General features: G+C 39.5%; 1 protein-coding gene across 1 annotated transcript in view; it reads right to left on the minus strand.

Moving 5' to 3' along the window:
* The window catches only part of LOC121643899 (carboxyl-terminal PDZ ligand of neuronal nitric oxide synthase protein-like), a 36,363-nt gene extending 9,506 nt beyond the window's left edge, over nucleotides 1–26,857 (minus strand). The window contains exons 1-7 of the mRNA XM_041991498.1: nucleotides 26,458–26,857; nucleotides 24,503–24,574; nucleotides 18,755–18,847; nucleotides 18,608–18,666; nucleotides 17,095–17,203; nucleotides 1,590–1,719; nucleotides 1,118–1,245 (exon numbers count right to left, since the gene is read on the minus strand). Coding sequence (XP_041847432.1) covers nucleotides 1,118–1,245; nucleotides 1,590–1,719; nucleotides 17,095–17,203; nucleotides 18,608–18,666; nucleotides 18,755–18,847; nucleotides 24,503–24,574; nucleotides 26,458–26,562 — 696 coding nt within the window. The 5' untranslated portion in view covers nucleotides 26,563–26,857. The remainder of the gene's footprint in view (nucleotides 1–1,117; nucleotides 1,246–1,589; nucleotides 1,720–17,094; nucleotides 17,204–18,607; nucleotides 18,667–18,754; nucleotides 18,848–24,502; nucleotides 24,575–26,457) is intronic.

Genomic DNA, 26,857 nt, shown 5'->3' on the forward strand with positions numbered 1-26,857 from the left:
TAAATCTCATAAGATTTATCTATAAGATCATCCTGTGGTCTGAGGTGTGTTAAGAATGAATTTGTCCCGTTAATCGGCTCTGAAACTGGTCGTGGTCGACAATAGGAAGTATTGAACATGTTCAATATTTATGACCACTTCACGTGTGTGAGGAAAGCAGACGACTCCTGAAGTGTGACTATGTGGATTATGACATGGACGTAGCCAATGAGAGAGCGAGCTGACAAGGGAGCAAGAAAGGATATAAAGTCCGTGTTCACGCCGTCTCCAGTCTTTTTTTAGTTCTGGACTTTTTTTGTTAACAATAGTCCCAAGACCACCATCATTCCCTCGTCTTGTATTTCCTCTTTCATGCTGGGTGTTGTGTTTTCCAGTTGCCACCACGTTTCTTCTTCTTTGTTTTTGTTAGATCACGTTTATCCACGCGAGATTTCTGGCTCGGAGGATTAGATTGTAGATCAGTTGCAGGACAGCATTGTTATGTGTGTGTTCTTCTGTGCTGAGATTATCGGAGCACACAGTATGATCAACACTGTTAAATGCCTGATTTTTTATCATCATGTGTGAGGTCTAGAACAGAAAAATTAAAAATAAAATAATCTCTTGAGATTTAAACAATCCTTTAGTGTGTACCAGGGTTGAGTGCTCGTAGATTAAAGATTTTGAAATAAAAAGATTTTCATGAACGCCACAATCTTTATAAAAAGTTTGTAAATACGACTTTAGGTAGATAAATAGGAAATTGTTCATGAGGTGGGTAGGTGGAAATCTTCTGTCCGTCTTTGCTCCTCAAAGAATCAACTGTTTAAGGATACTGCTGGATGGCAAATCACATCACCTGTTTAAAATGATTTTTTTTATTCATTCATTTACTTTATATTCTACTACCAGGTCTAAATGTGAATGTTTCTAGCATTTTTAAGAATGTGTTGCAGGTCTGAAATTCAAAATTGAATGTAAAGCTGATAGAAATGTAGCTTCTTATTGCTGTAATGACAAGAGACTGAACTAAACTGGCTGTTTTTGTAGTTTGAATATCAACATACATTTAAAAAATTCTCAAATGTTAATATTGGCTCCTAGTGACGCAAGGTTTTGTATGCTGGATGTGTTCTACCTTCCCATCTGTTCCCAGAGCCTCGTCCTTTTTGTTCTTCTCCAGGTCTGATGAAGAGACACACTCGATGCTCTCCTCTGTGGTGGCTTCAAGGTCCGTCTCCTCTGACAACGCCAACCTCTTCTTTGCTGCAGAGGGACGAGATGCGTTGGAGGTTTTTTCATACTGTTTTGATTTCAAAGTTTGCACCACATCTCGAGGCAGCGACAGCCGAGCGGAGAGCCCACGCGACAGCGGTCTTTGATCATTGGTTCGCTTGTCTCACCAAAACAAATTTACAGCTTCATGCAAAGAAGAAAAAACTGTGGAGGATGATGACATCTTTTCTCAGAGAAATGTGCTCTGTCGCTGTTTCTGTGGGGAAATCAGTTTGTGTGTGTGAGAGCCAGAAAGTAAGAGATGAAAGCCTGAGGAGTGATGCAAGGAAGGGGAATGACAGGAGGGAAGTCATTTAATAGATTTACAGTTTCACCTGAAGCTGCCTCTTGCTCCTCCGCCCTCCCCTCTTCATCCTCCTGGTCTTCACTTTTCAGCTGCAAGGTCATCTGGTGACAAACGTCAAAGGCCTGGCCCACCGTTCGCACAATCCTCATGGCCTGAGACTGTGTGGGAGGACGCAGAGGAAGTGGGGGAGGTGTGTGGTTATGACAAAGGGGGCAGAGAGGAGCAGCAGGGGGAGAATATTATGAAGGAATACAAAAATGAGGGTACACAGCAGGGGGGGGCATGAGGTGGCAAAGGAGTTGAGAAAGTAGAGACAGAGGGAAACAAGAAGGAAGAACTAAATTAAAACACACCAGTACATCAGATCAAAGATCAACTAGTACTGATCCAAAAAAACAAAACATCAATCCAACATGAATACAATAATCTGTGTAACTAAACTCGGCACAAAATTAGTGTTTGGTTAATTATTTCTCCTCTTTAATAAACCAACTGGTGTGTTATACATGGTTGGGAAGCCTGATCTATGGGAGTGAAAAAAGTAAAAATGTTGTTTTAAAAGTAAAACTAACCATAACCTTGTCTTTGTCTTTTCTTTGTTTGACAATATATATTTTGTTATCTGTTTCCTGTGTTTTATTCTCGCTGATCAGAGTTCTGCGCTCGCTGCCATCTTTGTAGTCATGCTTCCCCACTCTCTTTTTCACGCTTCCTGATGCAAACCTCTCTGCTGGGAGGGGCTTCTGAGAAGTCACTTCCCATTGGACAGTGATTTATTTACGTTAAAAACTTGTAAGAATCATGTTTTCTGTAGAATGAACAACATACGTATGTGGAGTGCCTCCAATAAAAGGTACCAGAATCCACTGCTATGTCCTCCTGCTGGTATTCACTCTTGTTCTGAGCTTTTTGCACTCTACCACAGTAGTCAGGGAAAACAACAACACATATTGGTCATTTATATACTTTTTTCATTTTAAACTGTCGGAGACCTCAGTCATGTGGAAGAACACGTCCAGCAAACCCAAACTGATCCCATAAGGTCTGGACTCAGTAGGTCATTTCATCATCTCCAATCCCAAACTCTGGAGGTATTCTTGATGATCCTGGCTCTGTGGGGGAGAGCATGGTCGTCCTGGAGGATGGAGTTAGGTTTCAGATTCTGGAGAAGTGGGATCACCACTGGCTCCAGAATCTCACACCAATATGTCTGTCTACCCATCAGGTGTTAGTTGTATACCAATGGCTGAGAAAGAGGAAACCTGTTGGTACAATCCTGAAAGAAAGCGAGATAAGGATGCCCAACCATACATGGCCCTCAATCCCACAATGGCCTATGGTTGAGTTTTCCATAAGGGAGTCCAGCTGGATGTAGAAACAGGAAGTAGGAGGATAATTCGCACTCTGTCCAGGTCACATGAATTATTTACAGCTCTGCTCTCTAACTCCTTGGAAAATCTTAAAGATGATCTAGCACAAGGGGAGAGTTGCCCTCTTGTGGAAAATTCCCAAAGGAAGCAACTCTATGTATATTTGTCCAGTCAGAAAAATCTCTGCTGAGAGCAGAGAGCAAGATATTCTTCACTTTCCTCCCACGAAGAACAGAGTTCCTATTGAAGAAAAACCACACCGACTTTTCAGATCAAGAAGGGAGGGAAACAGTCGCGAGGAGGAACTGAATGATCATCATTTTAGTGTCCAGCAAGCAAGTAATCATGCTGGAGCTCAAAGCTCCCAGAAGACTGAATGAATGAGGTTTATGAGAGAAAGCAACTCAAGGACCAAAAGCTTATGGAAGAACGTAAGAAAGGAAGCAAACTTGTTCTGATATGATGAGGTTGACTAGTCGTTGTGTATTTGTAAATTATATTTCTCTTATTATATGCAATTATTAATAGAAAGTCTGTTCTAATCAAACTTAAAGTAGTGCTACCTTTCTGACCTTGTTTTGATGCCCTGCAGCATCCCAATGCTGAGAAGCCACACTTTATAACTTTTTCTTCCAGGAAGGTGTGTCACTTTATAGCCGAGTTTTGCTTCATAGACCATCAGTGTGTCATTGAAACAATCCAGAAGAACAGAGTTTTAAGGTTGGAAAGTAATGTAGTCTTGCTTTAAGTAACTGATGTTTTGAGGACAAAGTCATGAAATCAGAACACTTTATAAGTGTGCAACATTTCAGGTTCAACAATTATCATAAATACTACATTTTGTTCTTACCTGACTGCAGGTGTAGGAGTTTTTAGACAGAACAAACAGGTTACAAAAAATGACCTTTAAGACACCAGGACTTTAATGATAAATGTGAAGCTCTCTTTTCCCCCCAAAGCATCAATATGTGGTCCAACGATAGCGTTCTTAATCTGTTGGAAAGGATCTTTATCCTCCTTCCTCAGTTTCAGTAAAGGTGATGTTTTCTATATTGAATGTCAGCAGGAGCCGCGTCAAAATAAATTTATTGCCACCTGCGTCTGGAGGATCGTCTCGCCTCAAGGCATTCGGTCAATATGGCAACATAACTCAAGCTCGAAACCATTTTAATCAAGTGCAATAGCAAAACTAAAACAACAAGTAAAACAAGAATACAGTGGGGAAATTGATTATAAAGTTCCAATGATACCGAACAGAGAATTTTAATTTGCCATTGAATTGTCTTGTTAAACTGCCATCCCTCTGAGAGGAAGCACAAAGCTGACGTCTAAGCCTTGCACTGCAACATGCGGTGATGTAAATAAATGAAATTTTCATTTACCAACTGATCCATCTCCACCTACTCAGCCGACATACTTGGTCTGTAACACCCAGATAAGGCCCTGCAACCCCAGGGAGGCCGAGAGGCACACTTGTTGTGTTCCATGACAACGTGGTGGGTGTTTCATTCAGCTATGGTGCGTAAAGAAAAAGCCCTTTTTCTTTTCTCTTCCCACTGGAATGATTAGTATTCAGCTTTGCTAGGTCACTGTCGGCCTGGTATCCATGGTGAGGGGATGGGAGTCAACCTCGCTGATGCTCAGTCTTTGTCGTGGAAGAAAAATTGGCTCTGCTGGATATGCAGATATGTGGAGAAAAGCATGCTTTTCATTTTCCTCTCAAAATTACACACATGAGGGGTCTAACTCTCAGATATATTGGCCATGTGTGCAGTCCAGTAGGACAATTAATCATTGAGACCACAGGCAGAAATATTATCACGAGAAGCTGAACAGCAGAACAAAAATTAAATACAATGCTAAACGTTATAGCTCAAATAAATCTGCAGCAAGAAGCTTGTCCGTTTCAGACTCTTAACATGTGAAACCGCCACCAGCAGCCTATAACAAAGGTAATAAAAAAAAATCCTGATTGAAGCCTTTTATGTTGGGTTAAAACCTTCAAACCTTATGTTGGCCTCACAGTGATGATGAGACTCCAGATCATTTCATCTGGCAAAGAAATCTTCAAAAAATCTGAATGTTTCTCCTTTACTTCTCATCTTTTTTCCCTATTTAAAGTAGCACTACTCAACGTTTGGCAGAAAGCAGCCGTTTTACATCCTGTCTCTTCTCTGAGCTCTCTCTAGCAAAAGTCAGTCCGATGATGACTCATCTTATGTCACATTCTCTCTTTCTTTCTTCTTCTGATAATGTGCTCTTGGGTTTCTTTGCTGAATCAGCCATGGTGGGCATTCATAATGGTGTCCTGGTTTGGAAAAATAACAATCAAAAGTGCAGTTTCTCAGCCTTCAGATGAAGCAGGGCAACTACACCTCCAGGAATGTACATAAATGACAGTGTGCCATCAAAACAACTGAAAAACCAGAGTTTTAAGGTCAGAAACTTAAGTAGCATTTTTTTAAAGGTGGTTTCCGTGATGTTGGTCTTCAAGGGGGCGGTGTTGCCAGATTAGATTTATTCTTCCATTTAATATCAGTTTATTAATTTACAAGTTTTTTTTCCTGGTCTATTGAATGACAACCAGAGGGTTAGATCCACTGGCTCCATTGTCAGAATGATGGTATGGACTTAAATGCAGGGATAAGGCAGGAAGCAAGTTGACATGAGAAATTATATTTGATGAAACGAAGGGCGCTGTCATATCACCACGTGGATGAGCTAGAAACACCAAACAGAGTCAGGAAGAAGAAAAAACTGGGAATCTGAACAATACAAACCAAATGGTATATATGCATTTGGGCAACTAATGACAAGATGAGGAGCAGGTGGTGTAATTAGCCAACAGTAAACCAGGGGCCATATTTATCAATTTCTTACTCCTACGCCTAAGAAAATAAAAATTCCTCGCTAAAAGCTGCACTTAAAAATGACTTATCAAGTGTCTCACTCACACTTTTAGCGAAGTGTAGGATACGAAGTGTAGGGTTACAACATTACTAGGAGCCGTAAAGGGAATTTTAGATGACATCCCTTCCAACTCCACTGAACTGACCAATTGCTGAATGGAACTATTTATCTAAGAATATGGAAATATCTTAAGCTGCTTTCCCCCTGTAGGAACCTTTTGAAATTCATTTAACTTTTTCAGAAAAAAGGCAGTTTTTTTGTGCATTCGGACATATAGGAACTATGGATTAAGACCCTCGGTTCCTATAACCATTTTAGGCAGGGTCTTTTCAGGGCTCCATAGGAACCCACATGATGTAGGTGTTTGGAAGCTACGCCCCTTGCTGGATTTCTGCTTCTTGTGGCCTCGTCATTTTTAAAAACATCTGTTGCAGCTACAGATGACAAGAATATTAGCTTCTGGGTGGTGTTGTTTTCTTCTCTCTGGGTTTTATTTTGTTGTTGTGTGGCGCTAAAATCACACGTCACTGTCGTAGACGGTTACGTCACATCGGTCTCTGACTCATGTGCAAATGCAAAATGAAGCAGTTCCTCTGGAGAAGGACAGTTCATAGAACAAAATTTGAGGTGGACCGTTCTTAGAACTTCTCTGTCCGAATGCGGCTTTAGAAGGACATCTCAATGAATTGTTAAACGGACAGTGGGAGTGTATATTTTGACAATAATCAACAAAATTATACAAAATATATACATTAAAAAAAAATAAATGGTTAATAAAAAAAAAAACAACTAAATTGTACATTTCCAATGCAGAATTTTCTGATTGTACTTCATGTCTGTGTTGCATTTGCTGCTTTTACTTGATGTATGTTTCATGTAAAGCCCTTTGAACTGCCTAGTATGTTGTTGCACCTGTTGCAATGACAATAAAGTTTCATTAATTAATTAAATAATTAATTAATTCATAGTAGCTTAAATGTGATATAAATAAATTTGCCTTTCCTTTCTTTTCCAAGTCATTAACTAGGAGACTAACTTGAAACTGGCGTGCAGTAATTTACCTACTTTAGTTCTACCACAGTCACTGTCCACAGAGCTGAAACCAACATGGAATCACAAAGAAAACCGAAGTGAAAAGAGGAGGAGAATTTCCTACTTGTAGAATTAGTTTACCAGCCGTGATAAAAGAAACGCATGGGAGGAAAATGCAAACCAACTAAATACGTTGCAAGCCTTCTGCTCTAACTCACCTCACTCAAGTTAAATGAATCCTACAGCCTATGAAGTTTTGTGCAACGACTCATTAATTTGAGTCAGGTGTGTTGGAGCAGAAAGACATTGAAAACCCGCTGGATTGTTGCCCTTGTGGGACCGAGCTGAGTAGCCCTGCTCGACAGGAAACCCCTAACCACTTATGACACCTCTGGTGGTCTTTTAAATATTAGGAGTAGGAGTGATTCTTAGACTTGAGAAAGTTGATAAATAGCTTTTATTCTTAGGTTTAAAAGTAGGACTAAACTCCACAAATTCTCAGCACTTAAGACTAAAAAGGCACTCTAAGACCCCTGATAAATACAGAGAAAATTAAGTAGGTTAAACTGAAGCAACAACGAAACAGACAAATATAAATTGATAACCAGGTATACAAAGAAATAGAAATCCAAAATTCCCAAACCAAAAATAGACCAAATGCCCATGGATCATGACAGTCCTGCCATTTTCACTGAAAAAACATCAAGAAAATAATAATATGCTCGCTTTGATGTAATGACTGATAATGTTGCCTGGTCACTGTAACACAGCTACCTTATTGTAAATGCACGATTAGCTCAGTTTTCAGCACAAATGTGATGGCAAACATCCCGTTTTCCATAAATGCCCCTTATTGACACCAGCTTAGAAAATTAGCCCCTGAACAAAAGCTACCGCTACTTAGCAGGTTTTTATTGTTTCCCTGCTCCAACACACCTGACTGAAATTAATGGGTCATTGTGAAGAAGTTGACAAGAACCAGTTTGATCTGTTTGATTTGAATCGGGTATGTTGGAGCCGGACAACAAAAAACCTACAGGATAGCGACCATCAAGTTCAAGCCTCTACATTCTCCTCTGGAAACTACGGTGACTCATGCCCCATAAGATAAGATAAGATAAGATAACTTTATTAATCCCAACACTACATTAATAGACTCTGCTACACACCATTACGACATCATTGCAACACAGAACACAACCATTAAAACATACAGATAAAAAGAAAATCACAAAAAGCGCACAGCAACAGGAACAAAAGACTTCCTTAAACGTTCAGTTGAGCACCGTGGCATCACCAATAGGCCACTAAAAGAGCTCTTAATTTCACTTACAACACTGTGGAGAGGATGGTCTGTGAAAGACAGAACAGTTCTTAGTTTGGACCTCATCCTCTTGTCCACAACAATGTCCACAGAGTCCAAGCTCAGCCCCACCACTGAGCTGGCCTTTTTAATCAGTTTGTTCATCCGATTTTTGTCTTCCGAGGTGATGCTCCCACCCCAACAAAGTACAGCATAAAACAAGACACTGGCCACGATCCCCTGATAAAAGACAGACAAGAGCCTCCTGCTCACATCAAAAGAATGAAGCTTTCTCAGAAAGAACAGTCTGGACTGGGCCTTTTTGAAGACAGCTTCACTGTTCTTCCTCCAGTTCAATTTATGGTCCAGATGAACTCCAAGATACTTATAACTTTCAACTATTTCAATAGCCTGGCCTTTGATGACCACTGGAGAGACTGTTCCCCTTTTTCTCCTAAAATCAATAATTAACTCCTGTGTTTTGTTAACATTTAGCTGTAAGAAATTGGCCTCACACCAACCAACAAAAGAGTCAATTTCTTCCCTGTAAACCAGATTATCATCCTGAGAAATCAGGCCTAACAAGGCAGTATCATCAGAGAATTTCTGCATCTGACAGGATGCATGACTGTGTCTATAATCGGCTGTATAGAAAGTGAATAAAAACGGAGGTAAAACCATGCCCTGTGGAGCTCTAGTCTAAAACCCAGGCAACAGTCTTATTATTCAAATTAAAATTCAATAACTTATTAGCTAAAATATGTGGTTGTATTGTATTAAAAGCACTAGAAAAATCAAAGAACATGATTCGAATAGAGCTACCAGTTTTCTCAAGGTGCTGATAAACAGTGTGAAGCAAGTACAGTAGAGCATCATCCACACGCCTGCCCTTCCTGTATGCAAACTGTAATGGATCTTGAAAAGGTGCTACCTGTCCTCTCAGGTGGCCAAGAACAACCTTCTCAAAGCACTTCATAATGTGTGATGTCAATGCTATAGGCCTGAGATTAGACAAAGTACAGTTCACATTCGCTTTCTTAGGGATGGGTACAAGACAAGAAGTTTTCCATATTGCTGGTATTTTGGCTGTAGACATAGACAGCGAAAAAATAAAATGAAGAACAGACCCAAGTTGCTCTGCAAAGACTTTCAGGGCACGAGGGTGGACACCATCCGGGCCTGCTGCCTTATTAGGCTTCAGGTGCCTTAGCTGCTGTTGGACATCACTAACACTAAAACTAATTTCTGGAGAGGAGATTTCCACATTTTATACAGCAAGTGATGATATTATTTGGGCATGTTCATGTGTGAAATCAGTATGATCAAATCAAGCAAAATACTGGTTCATCTCATTCACATTCAACCTCATCCCATCTGGAGTGGACTTACCAGCTCCATACCCAGTCATAGTTTTCATACTGTCCCAGAGACTTTTGGTGCTACAATCTATCACAGAGCTTTCCAATTTATCCTTATATTTCTTTTTACTCTGTCTGATTACTGTTTTGAGCTTCTTTTGTGCTTTCTTGATTGTGTCTTTATCACCACTGAAGAAAGCTAACTTTTTCTTATTAATTGCAGCTTTGACCTCCTTGGTCACCCAGGGCTTACAAGGAAGTACCAGATCCACACAGTAGTTAATATAACATGTCACTTTGTCAACAATGTCATCCCCATCATTACGATCATCCTCTAAAAACACACACCAATCCGTGCATTCGAAGCACCCTTTTAGAGTCTCACACGCCTCCTCCCACCATCTCAGCAGATGGTCTCTCTGTCCATCTTGTGAAGTGTAAATCCATCTAGCTTCACGTGGGACTCCGGTGTCTTCTCAGTCAGCCAGGTTTCCGTGAAGCACATAAGACTGGTTTGCCGGTATAGACGTTCATAGCGGACACACACCGACAGTTCATCCACTTTGTTACAAAGTGAGCGAACATTTCTCATAATAACTGAGGGAAGCACGGGCTTGTAACCCCGCCGCCAATTTTTAACTTTAATTCCCCCTCTGCAGCCTCGTTTCCTGTTCCTACGTTTGATGTCATGTAGTTCAATGTCCAAATCAGGTTTATAAGTGACAAATGTCCGTAGGTTAAGAAGTTCCTCCCAGGTGTAGGTGAGCACAGGTAGGCCTCCTCCACTACTGACTCGCAGTGTTTTGAGCGGGATGCCAAAAGACCATCGCGCCCACATACAAAAGACACATTAGGACGTAAATGTCAAACAAGGCCATGATTAAGTTGAGAGCACCTTGATTACAAAAGCAGAGTCTATTAAAAAAAAATATTGCTAAAAAGCAATAAAACAACTTCTTCGTCTAGTGCTATGAAGTGTCCGTTTCAAGCGTTGTAAAAGGTCACCGCCCTTCATAGTTCCATGTGTCTTGTGTGTTGCCATGGTTATAAAGTCACTTGTGGGCAGTGCTGAGTTCGGAGTTCTGAGGTCAGTTTTGGACACTGGTTGGTGGCGGTGATGCACCACCATAAAGTTGTTTGCAACCACCCAACATGCACGACACACTTACACAACTCTCGCCATCTCCTCAGTTGTCTTCGTCGTCGTTGTCTTCCTCTTCTTCCTCCTGTTCCCTCTGACTTCTAATAATTAGCTAAATTTTCCTGACTAGTTAAGACTGTTAAAATAGTGAAATCTGAGTCATTAAACTAAATTTAGTCATTTAATTTTCCCTCTTTACTTTATTTGATGGTATTATCTATGAAAGTTAAGAATAAATCTAATTACACACAAATAACTTTACCTTTTGTGGTCTGTAAATGAAAAAGTAATGTACAGAACAAATAGGGCATATGAATATATTGGATTATTGAGTTTAGTGGGTGGATGGTCCTAAGTTTAATAAATGTTTTTAGTTCCTTTGACTACCATCCTTGTCCTGCAAATTGAACAAATCATTAAGTTTTTGGATTCCATCTTTACATTTGGCTTAAAACCAAAAAAAGCACCCAAAGCCAAACACAACAGAACTGCTCTTTATGATGGCAAATCAAATGAGCAATAGCAACATCCTAAAAATAGCCTTAAACTTCCATCTGGAAAATCACATGGAAATAAATAAAAATGACATTTCAGTTCGATTCATCCAAGTGAAAAAAAGAGACAGGCCAAAATTAAAGGTCAAAATACACTCTGAGGCAGGGAAGGCCGGGATGTTAGGAGCATCAGTTTATACCATGGACTCTGGGCTCTAGGTCACTATGACAAGACTCGTTGGGGAGACGTGGCCACTCATCTAATATATGGAGAAAGAAATGAAAAAGAACAGGCTGAGCTGATGGGAAGAGGACAACTGTGAACATGGACGTGACTGGAACTAAGTAGAGGAGGGAAAAGATCAGTTTTGGTGAGTCCTTTAGTGGGTAGAAGTCACAAACTATCAAGTTATTAGTCCATGAATTTCCAAAGCCCTCCCCTGCCAATCCAACCTCCATCACGCAGCATGACTTAGTTTCAACCATGCCCAAGTTACCAAATGGTGAGATTTCATTCAGAGCTGCTCCCAAAATGCTTTAAGGCTGTCACTGTGGCGACATTACCAGATACTCCCATCACAGTCAGTTAAAATACTTCAGTGAAGTTAGTTATACTGCCGACTGATTTCATTAAGGTACGTAAACCAAACGGAGGAGGTCTTTGAGAGGAAAAATGAAGGTAATATTTTCATTTTCCAAGTGGCTGAAGCACTTGCGAGTAGCTAATGTCTAAACTGCAGTAGAGAGCGGTGCTCTCAGTTCCAACACATTTGTTGAGGAGGAACCAAACTAATAGCTGCTAAGAACAGGGATAACAACAATTCTCCCCACTCAAAAGAAATTAAACTTGTTCCTTATTGGATTTATTCTTTAAATATAACTTTATTTCTTACAGAGAGAACATTTTACAGAGTTTAATTGTACTTCTTGTGTGATGACGATAAAGATTCATTAATTTATTCATCCCAACCTAAAAAACATCTTCGTTATTTAAATGGAGCAAGTCACTTTTTCACGAACCAGCAACCAAACTGCAGCACAGATACTGACAGACTTAACGTAAACAACTGTTAACAAAAGGAATGTAGTTAAAATCCACTCTTAGTGTTGAGTCTTTTTAAGTGTAACTTCTTCCCTGAAGGCCAAAATTCCCTCATCTGATGTCCATCCTTTCTTTATTTTATCATCAGTTGAACTCTAAGAAGACAAAAGAGGTCATTAGTGACTTTCTCCAGCAGGCAGAGGCTATTACCACCACCATTTCAGAGAAGCCTGTGGATGTTGTGGATGAGTACAGGTACCTGGGCACAATTTTTGAGGGCTCTCTCAGGTTTTCCTGTAATATTGAAGCGATCCTCAGGAAATGTAATCAGAGACTGTACCTAATGAGGAAACAGATTTTTTGGGGTGACTAAAAACATTCTCATGACTTTTTATAATTCTTTCATTGCTCACCATTACGCATCTGCTGGTTTCAGTCCATCACTCTGCAGAACCAGACACAGCTACACTGCACCACACTGAAACCATTAGACAACCTGTGGAGCTCTGCCTGTCTTGTGTGAGCAACAAAGCACCCACACTGCTCGCCAGATCTGACAGGACCTCTCACACATGTTGTGTTTAAGTGGCTCCCATCGGGGCACAGACCACAATGTCCAGGTTGCAGGACACAAAGGGAAAAGAGCTACTTTTCCCCCCACAGCTTTCCAGTTCTTAAACTCTAACCCCTCTTTGCTTCAGCATCCTACTGGTGCTCCCTCTCCGAGCTGAGGTCTGGCTTCTTTCAACTGACTAAGCACTTTAGCACAAAGCATTTGTCAATGCTGTCGGTGTTTTTTGGTATTTTCACTATTATAATGGTCATAATTAGTATTTATTTGTAGTATTGTAGGTATTTCCAGCATCTATGTATGATATGCAGGGTTAACTCAAATCTGAGCTTTCAGCTACATGTTTGTTAGCCTGACACCTCCAGATGGTTTATCACAACAATACACACAACAATCTGGGAAGTTGTCAGAAGAAATAGTTTGGGTGATTACATGTGCCTTAAAAAAATCCTTGGGGTGTGTTTGCATGAATTTTCTGTCTAGAACTATCTTTCATAAGCAAATCTTTTCTAATTACATCAATGAGTTGAGCTGTAGCATCAGAGCCATCTGGATTTTTCCCACTGATGGTAAGAACAGACCCCAGTGTTCCTCTCTGCTCTTCTTTCATGGAAGAAATCACTGTACTACAAATCATTTAGTTGGTAAATGTCTAGACAACTGAGAAGAACCTTAGCAGTTCTCAGGTGCTCCAAAATTATCAGCAGCCAAAAGACAAACAAACAAACAAACAAACAAACAAACAAACAAACAAACAAACAAACAAACAAACAAACAAACAAACAAACAAACAAACAAACAAACAATCCCTGAATGTGAAAAACACAAGCCTTTATTCCTCAAAATACACCCTTCTACATATGCCGTTATAATCAATGTCAATGATAATGAATATGATTTTCAATCATCAAAAATAGTTCTAGATTATCTGGATTTTATTGAACAGAACTGCTAATGATGAAAATTTACTCAAAACTCAGTGTTACTGATGATTTGACATTAAACAGGTTGTAAAGAACTGAAATTGTTCACCCGTTTCATTTTATGTCTTACGTAGGACAAAATCTTTCTAAAAATAAATTAAAAAATCTTTTCTACAGATCATGTTTCATGTTAAGGTGGAGCCCGCCTCTGATAACTTTCTTTCTCATCCGTTGAACCTGGAAGTCCATGGATACTTTTTGGCCTGGATCTATTTTGAGGAGACCAGAATTTCCTCCAAAAGTTGCTGTTTGAAGTTTTACTGACCCCAACCTTATAGATCTTTTATTTAAAAGATGCTCTACAGGTTCTAAGTAAGGTTGAAGGTAGGGGATGATGTTGACCCCACATTAGTTTTTCTCCCTTTATTTCCATAGCAGCCAAAAACTAAATGGTATTTTTACAGCATGGCATGGAGCGCTGTCTTCAATGCAGAAGAAATTGTCCTTCCTATTATCCAATGCCAGGAAATGGTTAGTTAGAACCTACATGTATGTAGAAGACACTTTCAGAGCTGGGATATTGCTGAGTACGCAAGCGTGGACGTCAATGTTCTGCATCGTCTTTGTACATATTTGCGGCAGTCACCGCCAGGGACTTAGAAATAGTGAAAAGCCAATCTGCTGGTCACATTGTTTTTGTGGGGCGTTTCTTAGTAAGTCTCTGAATCAACGCCCCAAACGCTTCCAATGTGTTGCCACCTGTTAAGGCACGAGTGTATGTCACTGTACAACGAGGAGGAAAAATCATAAAGATGCTGGTAGTTGTGGACAAGCTCCAAGAGGAAGAGAGTAAAAAAAAGAGAGACAGAGCAAGAGATAAGACAGAAGTCAAGATAAGACTGACTTTTACTGGCTGGAGAGAGCTCACAGTGCAGGTAAGATGCAAGATGGATGCTGGATTAGCCATCAATAAGTGGTGCATGGCGTAGTGCATCGTTAAGTTAGATTTACTTAAATTATTTAGTTTTTTCAAATAAGGAATCTCAATCCCTGTGAATCAGTTTCTTGGAAAGTCACCTTGCTCCAAATTTAATACTTGATTAATCCTAAAGTAACCTAATATTAACTTAATAACACATATTTTAAAGGTAATAAACACACACGTAAGAACATAACAGTAATAGCTTAAGAAGATAAATTTGCATCAATGTCAGTAACCAGCGTTATTTCTACCCCTGGTACAATTCAAAGACTATTGTGGGGTGGTGTGTTTCTCAGCCTGAACGTTCCTTCACACTCATGGTACCAACTTCAACATTTAAACAGAACACGATTTTCCAACAACACTGTCTAAACGTAAACACAACAAAAGTAGTAAAGCACATAACTCAAATTTATAGGATGACAATCACAAAGTTTAATTCCTGTCAAACATGCATTTCCCATGAACCTTTGTGGTCCAGATACTTAAAGCCCCCATAAAACGTTTTTTTTGCTAATCATTTTTACCGCACTAAATTAAAAACAACCTTTTAGGTTTAAGTGAGACATTGTTTATAAAACATAAAATAATTACTGAGCACTACTAAAAAGTTTATATTTAAACTGAATCTGGGTTTACAGTGCAGAACTCCATCTGAACCATCCAGTGTAGCGCCGCATTCATCAGTGAACAAAACACAGATCCAGCTCTGTGGACAACTGCAGCCTCTGGACTTTCACCAGCAGCTTCAAATACCGGCTTGCTGATCAATGATGGCTTTTTAAAAATTGCTTGCGATTCATTTTTCTAACAAAAACTTTTTATCTAAACAACCCATTTTCACTCTGAAGCTAATTTTTAACAGTACAATAATCTTTCTTAAGTTTGCACGAAATGTGCTATTTTTTTTAAATTCTATCCTCAAATCAATGCACAATTTCACGCTTCTCATTTGCAGAAAGATTCTTCTGTGACTTGATTAATAATGTAGAACAACTGCCTTAATTATTTTCCTTTTAATTAAACTCTGCTGGGAAACTAATAATCAAACCTGAGGTTTTAATCAGTGATCTAAACAGGCGAGAACATCCTGGACAGATCCATCACCATGCATGCTAACACTCACTACCAGCGAGGATGTAGGATTACATGAACCTAACACCACCCGTGTTAGGTTCATGTTTGGACTGTTGGAGGAACTTCCACACAGAAAGGCTCCAGCTGAGATTTGAACCAGAACCTTCTTGCTGTGAGGCGATGACACTAACTACCACAGCAACATGCATCTCCCAAATTAGTAAACTGATATTTACGGAAGTCTTATTTTCTCTCTTTATCTTCTATTCCTTCATCCCAGCCCAAAGCCGTTAATCCAACTGCTGTCACTGTTGTAGGCAGCTCCAGTAGAGACAGCAGATGGCAGAACAAAAAAAACTGGTTGCTCATATAGTCTCCCTTGCTTATAGAATATTCCCAACTCAGTAAAATGACCCAGGAATATCTCAGGAGTATGTCCTGATGAAAGGAAGAGGAGATCAGCATCCTTTATTAAGACATCTTTCTTTCCCACAATTCCTTGAGGCTGCAGCTTTCAAACTGATGCTGGATTATATTTATCCAGTTATACTAACAATTATTCATGTGGAATTAAAATAATAACAGGAGGTTTATTGTGACTTGCCTGTGCTAGTGATAAAATAGATTTTTGTGCATTTTTCTTTTAATTCCTAATTATGAACATTGATATTAAAGGTCAACCCCAGTTCCAAAATAGTGTCACTGTGTAATAAAATGTAAATAAAAACAGAATACACTGATTTATAAATATAATTAACTCATATTTTAATTACAATAGAACTTAAATAACGCATCAAATGTTGAAACCGAGACATTTTATCATTTCATGGGAAATATTTGCTCATTTTGAATTTGATGGCAGCAACACGTCTGTAAAAAGTTGGAACAGGAGCAACACAAGGCTCTAAAAGTAAATCACAAACAACTTCAGCCAATTACAAGTCAAATTATTTTATTCTGTTTTTATTTACATTTCACACAGCGTCCCAACTTTTTTGGAATTAGGGTCGTACTATATTGCAGACTTCTTATTATCTTATTATACCAATAGGATACATGAGACATGATTTCAGTTGTCTCCTTTTGTCCTAATAACTTTACTTAACCTTGTAATGTTTCCCAACGAGGTTGAGAAAGGTGAGAAAAACCCTGATACTGGGTAATCTTTTGACTATTTGTTAGGACTCCTGTGACTTAGCCAGAAGCAGAGGTTTGACAGGATGGATCCAGCTGTGATTATGATCAGAGGAATCAACCTGCCTTACATGATGACATGTTACTCACAGTCAGTAAAATACTGATTACCAGACTAAAGTATGGTTCATCTTACCTTCCTCTTAGACTTGAAGACATTGCAGCGGAACATGTTGCTCTGTCCATCTCTGGCTATGTAACTGAAAATCTTCAGGTCTTGAGCATCGTGTGAGACGTAAAAGATCCTGTGGAGGCAAATTAAATCAGGTCAGCAGGTTTTTAATTGGGATTTTGATATTTGGTTTCCATCTCCTTGTTTTTGGTCTAAAGCCTCGTTTCTACTGAGCGGTCCGGTATTTTGTGTGTTTCCATTATAAAAAGGGGCCCATACAGCCGAACCATACCACACTATTTATGGACCCTCTTCAATGTGATTTAGGTCAGGGCTCATAGAAGCCACTTTAGAATAGTCCAATGTTTTCCTCTTAGCCATTCTTGGGTGTTTTTAGCTGTGTTTTAGGTCATTGTCGTTGCAAGACCCATGACCTGCGACTGAGACCAAGCTTTCTGACACTGGCCAGCACATTTCTCTCTAGAATCCCTTGATAGTCTTGAGATTTCATTGTACCTGCACAGATTCAAGACACCCTGTACCAGATGCAGCAAAGCAGCCCCAGAACACAACAGGGCCTCCTCCATGTTTCACAGTAGGGACGGTGTTCTTTCTTCATATGCTTCATATTTTTCCTTCAGTAAACATAGAGCTGATGTGCTTTGGCAAAAAGTTCCATTTTTGTCTCATCTGTCCTGAGGAAATTCTCCCAGAAGGTTTGTGGCTTGTCAACATGTAGTTTGTCTTTTTTATGATTTGTTTTCAACAATGGTTCCTCCTTGGTCGTCTTCCATTAAGTCCACTTTGGCTCAAACAACGACGGATGGTGCGATCTGACACTGATGTTCCTTGAGCTTGAAGTTCACCTTTAATCTCTTTAGAAGTTTTTCTGGGTTCTTTTGTTACCGTTCGTATTATCCGTCTCTTTGATTAGTCATCAATTTTCCTCCTGCGGCCACGTCCAGGGAGGTTGGCTACAGTCCCATGGATCTTAAATTTCTGAATAATATGTGCAACTGTGGTCACAGGAACATCAAGCTGCTTGGAGATGGTCTTATAGCCTTTATCTTTAACATGCTTGTCTATAATTTTCTTTCTAATCTCCTGAGACAACTCTTTGCTTTGCTTCCTCTAGTCCATGTTGAGTGTGGTACACACCATGTCACCAAACAGCACAGGGACTACCTGTAGCCTATATATAGGCCCACTGACTGGTTATAAGATTGTACACACCTGTGATGCTAATTAGCGGACACACCTTGGATTAACATGACCCTTTGGTCACATTGTTTTCAGTCTTTTCTAGGGGTACCATCATTTTTGTCCAGGCCTGTTTCATGAGTTTATTTATTTTTTTTATTCTGTTGAAGCATGGTTGAAAAGCAATGTCTGACTTTCATTGGTTGAATTTCATAGAATTTTTTTTCATAATTACTTTTGTCAGATTCAAATTATTTCTGTGACCATTGTGAGTTTTTCTTTCATTAACTGAAGGGTACCAACAATTTTGTCCACGTCTGTAATTGAACAAACCCACCTGTAGATGGGATCCTGTGTCACCAGGATGGTGTTCTCATCCCATGACCACCCTTTTCTCTGTAGCAACACACAAACATATGGAATTACAGTGGCAAGTGTAAAAAAGTGATTAAAGTAATTAACTGAAAAATTCCACAAAACTTGCCTTCTTCTTTTTGCGCAGGATCACTCTGACACAGTCGGTGGATACAACAATGTTGACCTTCTTTTTCTTTATGTTCTTCAGTTTGAACTCATACTGCAGAGAAAAAACAACCAGAAAATAACCAAAGTGATTACAGCATCTCACAGTGTTAAATATCTCTGTAGAGACGGAGCTCTTTACACAAGATAAATCAAGAGGAGGGATCGTGTGGAGAGGGAATAGTTTTATCTTCCCCGGGGGAAATCTGAGATTGAGTAAACACGGAGAAACTGTCAGTTTCAGTTTCTGAGAGCTCTTAAAGCTTTCAAAGGCCGACTTCCTGCTGGGAGGCAGACATGTGTGGGACACTTTTATCCCTCTGCATGATTAATACAGCCTGTACTTTCCCCAGCGGGCTCAGACTCCACATATCAGAGATTTAAAAACAGCCACGGCTTTTATCAGAAAAAGTACATCACATTAAAAAAAAAACACAAAGTCAAACATCAAATGATTAATTGATTAGAGGAAGTTCTGTGAAATCAGACAGAAAACGAACCCTCATCAGCTCAGCATGACAGCCTCGGATATTCTCTCTCATCTTCTCTTTGATTTCTTTGAAACAACTCAGCTGGTTTATGTTGGAAACAAAAAATTGACAATGCAGAAGAAAAGACAATATTAAAATTAATATTACCAGAAACAAGCAGCAGTGGAAGCAATTTGTCTCTAAGGAGAGGAGGGTAATGAGCAGCCTTTGAAAAAAGCATTTCAGAGTAGTTTTACTGCACTATACTTTTTACTGTTGAGTAAATTTGTGAAGCAAAAACACCACTCTTACTCTGCTCATTACTTTTATTAATTTATTTTTTATCATTTATTCAATCAGATATGCTTTATTTTTACCAGAGAGATGCCACCAGTTGATCTCCATCTCTGCATGACCTTCATCAGTCAGATGTGGCCTTGCAGTCACATGACGAGGAATGGGCAGCGCTAAAATTTTTCCTTTCAATACCATTAGTTCATGATAGTTTTTCATCAGTACTGATACAGATATCCTACTTTTTGCCCCTTAAAGAAAAATCACACGATTGTACGGTGTGCTTGAATATCTTTTTGCAAGGGTGATATGAAATGTGAAAAAAAATATGAACACTTACTTTTCAGTTTATAAGACTTATAAATTGCTTATAAATAAATTGTAATTTATTTCTTTCAAGATAAACTCAACTGAGTTAATGAAGATTCTTACATTGGAGCTGAAAATAAAATATAACAATGCTCAAAAAGTACCTCAGTGTCGGCTTTACTTAGCGCTAAGCTAGAGCTACATGATCCAGTTTAATTTAAACAGGAGGTTAGCAATGCTGGTATTAAAGTAAGCTAGGAATTGAAAATGTGAAGAAATATAATCTGTAACAAGTCTCGTTTTGTATGGGAAGATAAAAGAATTAAGTGAGAGGGTATGGGATAAACTTTGTGCCACTGGGGAGCGAATCTGAATTGTTTATATTTGAATATGAATTGTTCAATTTGAACCTGAACATGCATGTTTGAATAATTGCTTTAAAAAATTGAGTCCAGATTACCGTATTTGATATTGAATCTTTGTTTTTTGAATGTGTATTGTAGTAAAAAGCCAATAATTAGGGAAACAAATTTTTCAAATACAAAAGTCTCAAATTTACTACAATACACATTCAAAAAACAAAGATTCAATATCAAATACGGTAATCTGGACTCAATTTTTTAAAGCAATTATTCAAACATGCATGTTCAGGTTCAAATTGAACAATTCATATTCAAATATAAACAATTCAGATTCGCTCCCCAGTGGCACAAAGTTTATCCCATACAGGGGGATATTTCTGACTTTTTTGTGAAGAGGAAGGGCACATTTCAGGTCAAGATAGACCATAGCCTCAGTATCAGCAGACCCAAACCTCCCAAAGTGAAGCTAGCCACACAAGCTATCATGCTCAGACACAAGGATCCAGTCCTGGTTTACCAGACAGTAAACCAGGACTGACCCCTCTACTCCCACATCAAACAACACATACTGCACCCCAACAAATTGTTGGATCAACAAGTGGAAATATCTGCAACAAATTTTTGAAATTGTTGCAGAAATTGTTGCCGATATTTCCACTTGTTGATCCAGATTATTAAAGTTAAGAGGTTTTATTTCTCATGTCTCTCTAATGTGACCACTGTTATGACAGCAGTGGATGTTAGTGTGTGTGTTAGAGGCAAACACAATAATTTCCTTTCTTACTATATGGTACCCTGATAAAGGCTTCCCCACCTTCTGGCCCCCATGTGTAAAAGTCTAGCGCCACCCCTGGCAAATGGAATGAAAAAACACATGAAAAATGGCAACTGTCTAAAATGTTAAAATTGAGGAGGACGAACACCCCTGGACTCATACACAACAAGTTTTTTAAAATCATATGCAAAAGATCTGCGATATAATGCAGAGTCTTCTGAGTAAAAATTCAATATATAACCTGAGGAAACACGTTTTGGTAAGTTTTTTGTTGTGCTTAGGTGGATTCTAGTCTGGGTAGGTTGCAGAATTCCAGTCTTAAAACAGAGACTTTTATATAGACATTTTTAGGTTTTGGAAACAACTAAAGGTGTATTCACCTGGTCTTTTCATGTATCCATTGTCTTTTAAGTGTCTTTTAATATTTTTTTGAAAACTTATTAAAAATCAAACATAGAGCTTGTTCTCACCTTCGTCTCGTGAGAGTTCATGAAAGCTTTTGACTAATGCTAATGAGGTGCGAGCTGATTGGTCGCAGGAAGGCCAGAGTCAGAAGAGGGGCTGGCCCAGTGCATGCACAGTGTGTCCGACTCCAAAACATCAACAGCTTAGTGATGGCGAGTAAACCTGACCGAGCAGCAGCTTATGGAATTCAGCTATTTATGTTTGAACCAGACTCTGAGCTTGAGAGTGAAGATACCGAGATGGTGGAAGAGGCACGTTTACAACAAAATGTTTACAAAAATTTACGTGGCAGAGCACTTCACCCCACTTATGAGAAAGAAAATACGGGGCTTGTTTAAACATTGCAGGGGGTTAAACTTTTAGGCTCGTCCCTTAGCATTAGCATTAGCTGCATCAGCAGTAAGCATGACTTTATATCATTATATCATTCCACGCCTAAAGCATGACTTTAGGTGTGGAAGAGTGGCTGGCTTATTCAAATAGCCTCCTGTGATGATGAAATTCCAGCAGCAAATTAAAAGCAGACGTTTGCAAGAGTTTACCCTTGTTGGTGGTTCTGCTGTGAAGGGGGTGGAAAGGCCCAGATAGAAAAACTCGACCATCTTCAAAAGAAATTCTTTCAGGGAAGTCAACACATTGGTCCAACACCAATACACATGTTTTAACTTAAAAAAGTACAATTTCCAGGTGACGACTCCTTCACTTAAATGATGCAAAGGCTACACAGACCACTATTCATTTTCTGTGGAGGAATGAGTTAGCGTTAGCTACCAACATTGCAGTTTGTAAATAATCCCTCAGTCAGAGGGTCTCAGCGTTTTTTTTGTCCATCATGGACGAGACGTTTATCCTGGAAGTGGAGAATCACAAGATTCTCCAATTCTCCTGTGATTTTGGGATCTGGCAGATCCAGCTTTGTGGACTGCACTCGCGAGCGCTCCACACCGGACATGCTCCCAGTGTGGATTGACGTGCCACGGAGGTCAAAACAAAACCGTGGTGCAGCCATAGTATGGCGCACACGCACCCAGTGGAAATGAGGGGTAAGAGTGACATCTGTCTCAGCCTTGCAGCACCTCCTCTCTTCTCCTCCTCCTCTTCCTCATCATAATTTCATTATATTCTGTGTTATGATTGACTCTCAGACGTTTAAGTAGGTTTGTGGTGTTTCTCTAAAACCTATATATCTTCCCACACACACGCTGTTCGATGCTTCAGTATTGATCCGCACACCACTAGTTGACAGAACTGGGCCAAGACAGTCCATGACAAGACGATAAGCGTGTACACAGGTGTGTGGCAGCACTCTGAGGAGAAATCTACATTATCTTCATGTGTATACACATTGAAGAGCCAGCACAGGAATTCATTTTGTGTACCCAGAATAAATTTTTGTTTGCACAGATTAAGTTATTCTGTAAATATTTTCCTCTCAAAATGTAACCGATGTGCAAAAATCATTTAATCTGCGCTCAGACTGGCCCTCTGCTCGCTCAGGGATGTGACACAGTGACACTCTGTCCACCTCTGTCTATAAGCCTGTGATTTTTGTTCTTGACATGTTCTCTCATCCATTTAATGGATGGGAATTTCCACATGCAGACTGGGTTGTATATGCTGAGGTGAAGGACACAGTGTGTGTGTGTGTCATCCCAAGCAAACGCAGCCACACACACAAACAGGGCCAAAAGGATCATCCATCTCCTCGCATACTGCTGTCAGAGGGAGATGAAGTGGAACACAGGGAGCGTTCACGCAACATTTTCATGTGCAGTGGCCTGAAACTAACTCAGCCACAAGTTGCACCAACTCACCTCCAGTCTTACCTCAAAGCTGCAGCGAGTACTTTGAGGACAAGTTAATCTTTTGAATATTCAGAGTCTATCTCCCCCCTTCAGAAATGCGAACTCTTAATTACTGTGCCGAGCTCATAAACAGCCCGATGCTTTCACAGATGAGCTTTTATGTTTTCAGCTTTAATTTCAACCATTTTTACCTCCACTCAATGTGTTTTTTTCTTCTTCTACTTTCTTTATCTCCTGCATTTCATTAGTTTTACCTGAAAGCCTTAGAAAAACACATTTTGCAGTTTCTGCCGGAGTTTAGATACAAAAGGAGGACACAATATGAGTATTTAATTAAGATTCATTCATTTGTGCACGTATGAAAAATGCACATTTAACCAGAAAGGCCTCCAACCTTTGGATTATCTTGAATATTGTTTGTTTCTTTCACTGCACCTGAGCTGCTCTACAGATAGTGTTTGTCAGGGTGGGAGATTTAACTGATCATTATTATCACTGTCTTCATCAACTGTATGAATTTATAAGAACATAACTTGACTAATAAGGATCATAACTGGATTATAATAAGAATTCAGTGAATTGACGTTATACAAATAAAGCTTTGTTGATTAGAATTAAATGAAGCAGCAGGCAAGAATAATCTTGACTATCATAAGAATTATTCAAACACTAAATGTGGTATGTGATTTTTAATGGATAAATATGAATAAATCCAAAAGAAAAATTAAACAATAAATACTGGCCAGTACAACAAGAAGGCCATTAGTCTGCAGTGTGTGCAAGGGATGAGGATTAAGTCTTTCCAGGATGTCACCACTGGATGTGGCTGACCGCCGGATGACACAATAACTTGGTTGTTAGATTAGATCTAACAGCTGACAAGCGGCTAAATCCTTCCACCCTGAGCTTCTGTGTAACGCAACAGCGACAAGTCACAGCAGTGTCTCCAGCATAGAGCCTAACATGATTTTAACCACTTAAGACAGCCCACTGAACCTGCCCAGTGTGTACTTCTGCAGAGACAGGTGATTTATGTGCAGGGAGGATGCTGAGTGAGAGGGTCCAATAAGCAATGTGCAGAAGGATGAAGCACAAGAGAGAGACATGTGAGGTGTGCATGCAGTGACATAAATCAGTGTCTCACAGCTAAAGAGTCAAAGCAGCTTTTGTCGCCAGTGTCAAGTTCAGTCAGCATGTGCGTCAGGAAAGTAATATATTTAATTATCTTACTCTGATTCGCCTCATGGCAGCGACTATCTCCATTCGGCTGCCGGGGCGACCCACCTCCAAACTCCCAATGTACTGCAAAAGAGAACGGTTTAAGGATTACTGGTTATTCAGGGAATAGTGGGATTGTATGCTGTTTATTACAAATGGATGAAACTGTGCAAAGGTCTTGAACCAACCCTCTTTTTTAAAAATATTGTTGGAAAAGAAGGAAACAGATGCAGTGATTTATTTAAATGTGCAAAAAAACGTGTGTAAGGAAAAAAAAATTCCAGAGGTTTTCTGTATTTTTAGGTTGTCCTCCTCCCCAAAATGTGCCCATATAGTATGTATTCAAGGCAATGAACAAATAACAGATATGACCATTTTAGACATGTTGGACCAGAGAGATGCCTCTGGACCTTCACCTGATCTGGCCACTGTTGGCTGAGGCCATGCTACATGAGGAGCATGGCTATGGTATGCTACATGATACATGAACTGGATGAATTCTCCCCAGAGCCCAGACCTCAGTGTTATTGCAGCAGCATGGGATCATCTGGACAGAGAACAGAATGAAAGGCAGAAACATCCAAAGAAGATCTTTTGAAAGTCCTTTAAGAAACCCGAAGAACTATTTTTAAGACTGCTTAAATAATTCCTGTCATATGTTTATATTGAATGACTCATGCAGATGGCATGATAAAAATATGCTTCATATAAACATTTTTACACTAGAACAGACGTCATGTGGTGGATGAAGCTAAGAAGGAAGTGTGGTCATCTACCACGATTCGTGGATCACACACTGCCTGAACTGTCCTTGGGCAAGACACTGAACACCACATTGCCTCCAGATGTGTCAATTAGGGTATAAATGTGTATAATTTTTTTTTTTTATAGAAGCACTTAATACAGATCTAGAAGTGCTGAGAGTGTGATTGGGTGAATGTAAAATGCCATGGTTTGAGCTAAATTACTTCATTTTTACAACACAATCATCAAGGTTATAGATCCCATTCCACAAGTTGCCATGGTTACATGTAAACATCACATGGTTAAGTTTGGAAATTTGGAAGCTTATTCAGGTTAGAAGAGATTACAATTTGAGTTAAAATACATTCTTTTTACAAGGAAACTGACATTTTAATTCTTTCATAAACACTAGATGTCTCAAATTCTGTGAAATGATAATATATTACAGTATAATGAAAGTAAGATTCTGTTCTGTCTGCCAGATTTTTGCTGTATTTCTTAAGAACATCACTTTAAGATCTACTGTAGATGAACATTAGTTATGTGTCTCTTTTTGTTTGAATGATTCGTGGGTAAGTGAACCAACTACTAACAATATTCTTCTGAAAACAGTCAGGTACAAAAACTTGACTGAAAATGAGTAATAAATCTAATATCCGAATAAAAACTTTGACAGACAAGAAAGTCTGGCTGCTTGGAAGCAAAATATAAAGAAATGAGGGTTGGCTCAAAACTTTTGCACAGTGTTTCCTCATCACTGGAGCCCAAATACTCCATACTCACCAAAACTTATTAGCAATATAAGCAAATTAGGCTTCAGGCAAACATGATTTTAGCTGCTTGGATTATATCCAACTGAATATTTTTGCAATTCCCCTTTTTATTTATTTTAAATTGTTTTATGACAATAACTGACAAGTCTTGCAGACCCAGACTGAATTAATCACATGCTATAAGCCAAAGAGTGAAACTTAAACTGACAGTTAATGAAAAATACATGACAGCTTTTATCAAACAGCACAAAGCACAACTCTGCTTTCATACAGCCAAAGGATAAGACTGAATCACATTAACGGTGATAAAAATGCCCAGAATGACAGCATAATGATGGCTGTTATCAGAAGCAGAGACAACAGCCATGTCTGGGCTTGACATCTCCTGATTCCTGATCCTCGAGCCTGAAATCCGTCCTTAGCCCTCTATCTGTTGCAGAGGGTGCTTACCTTCGCCTCGAAGCAGACCCCATGCTGAAACACCTCTTCGTTGTGCATGGGGACCCTCAAATCGTGCGCGTCATCCACTAAATTGTACTTAGTTACTCCCGGCATGGCTCCAGTGAGAGCTGACTGGCTCCCCACACTTGTTTTACGACCGCGCTAGAGACCTGCAGATATGCGCATCTCCACCGTATCTTTCTCCTCCTCCTCTTCCTCCTCCTCCTTCTCACTCATACACTAGTCTAGTCTCTGGAGGTCATGCGCGTGGAGGCGCTCGGGTCGCGACCGATTAATTGGTTTTTAAGATTGGTTAAAGCGCTGGTCGAGGATCGGTGAATACGACCCGTTATTGACCCGCTTGCTCCGCTCCGGTCTGACGCATGACTGAGACGCAGTGGCCGCCGGT

The sequence above is a fragment of the Melanotaenia boesemani genome, chromosome 8 (assembly GCF_017639745.1).
Source record: "Melanotaenia boesemani isolate fMelBoe1 chromosome 8, fMelBoe1.pri, whole genome shotgun sequence".
Taxonomy (NCBI): domain Eukaryota; kingdom Metazoa; phylum Chordata; class Actinopteri; order Atheriniformes; family Melanotaeniidae; genus Melanotaenia; species Melanotaenia boesemani.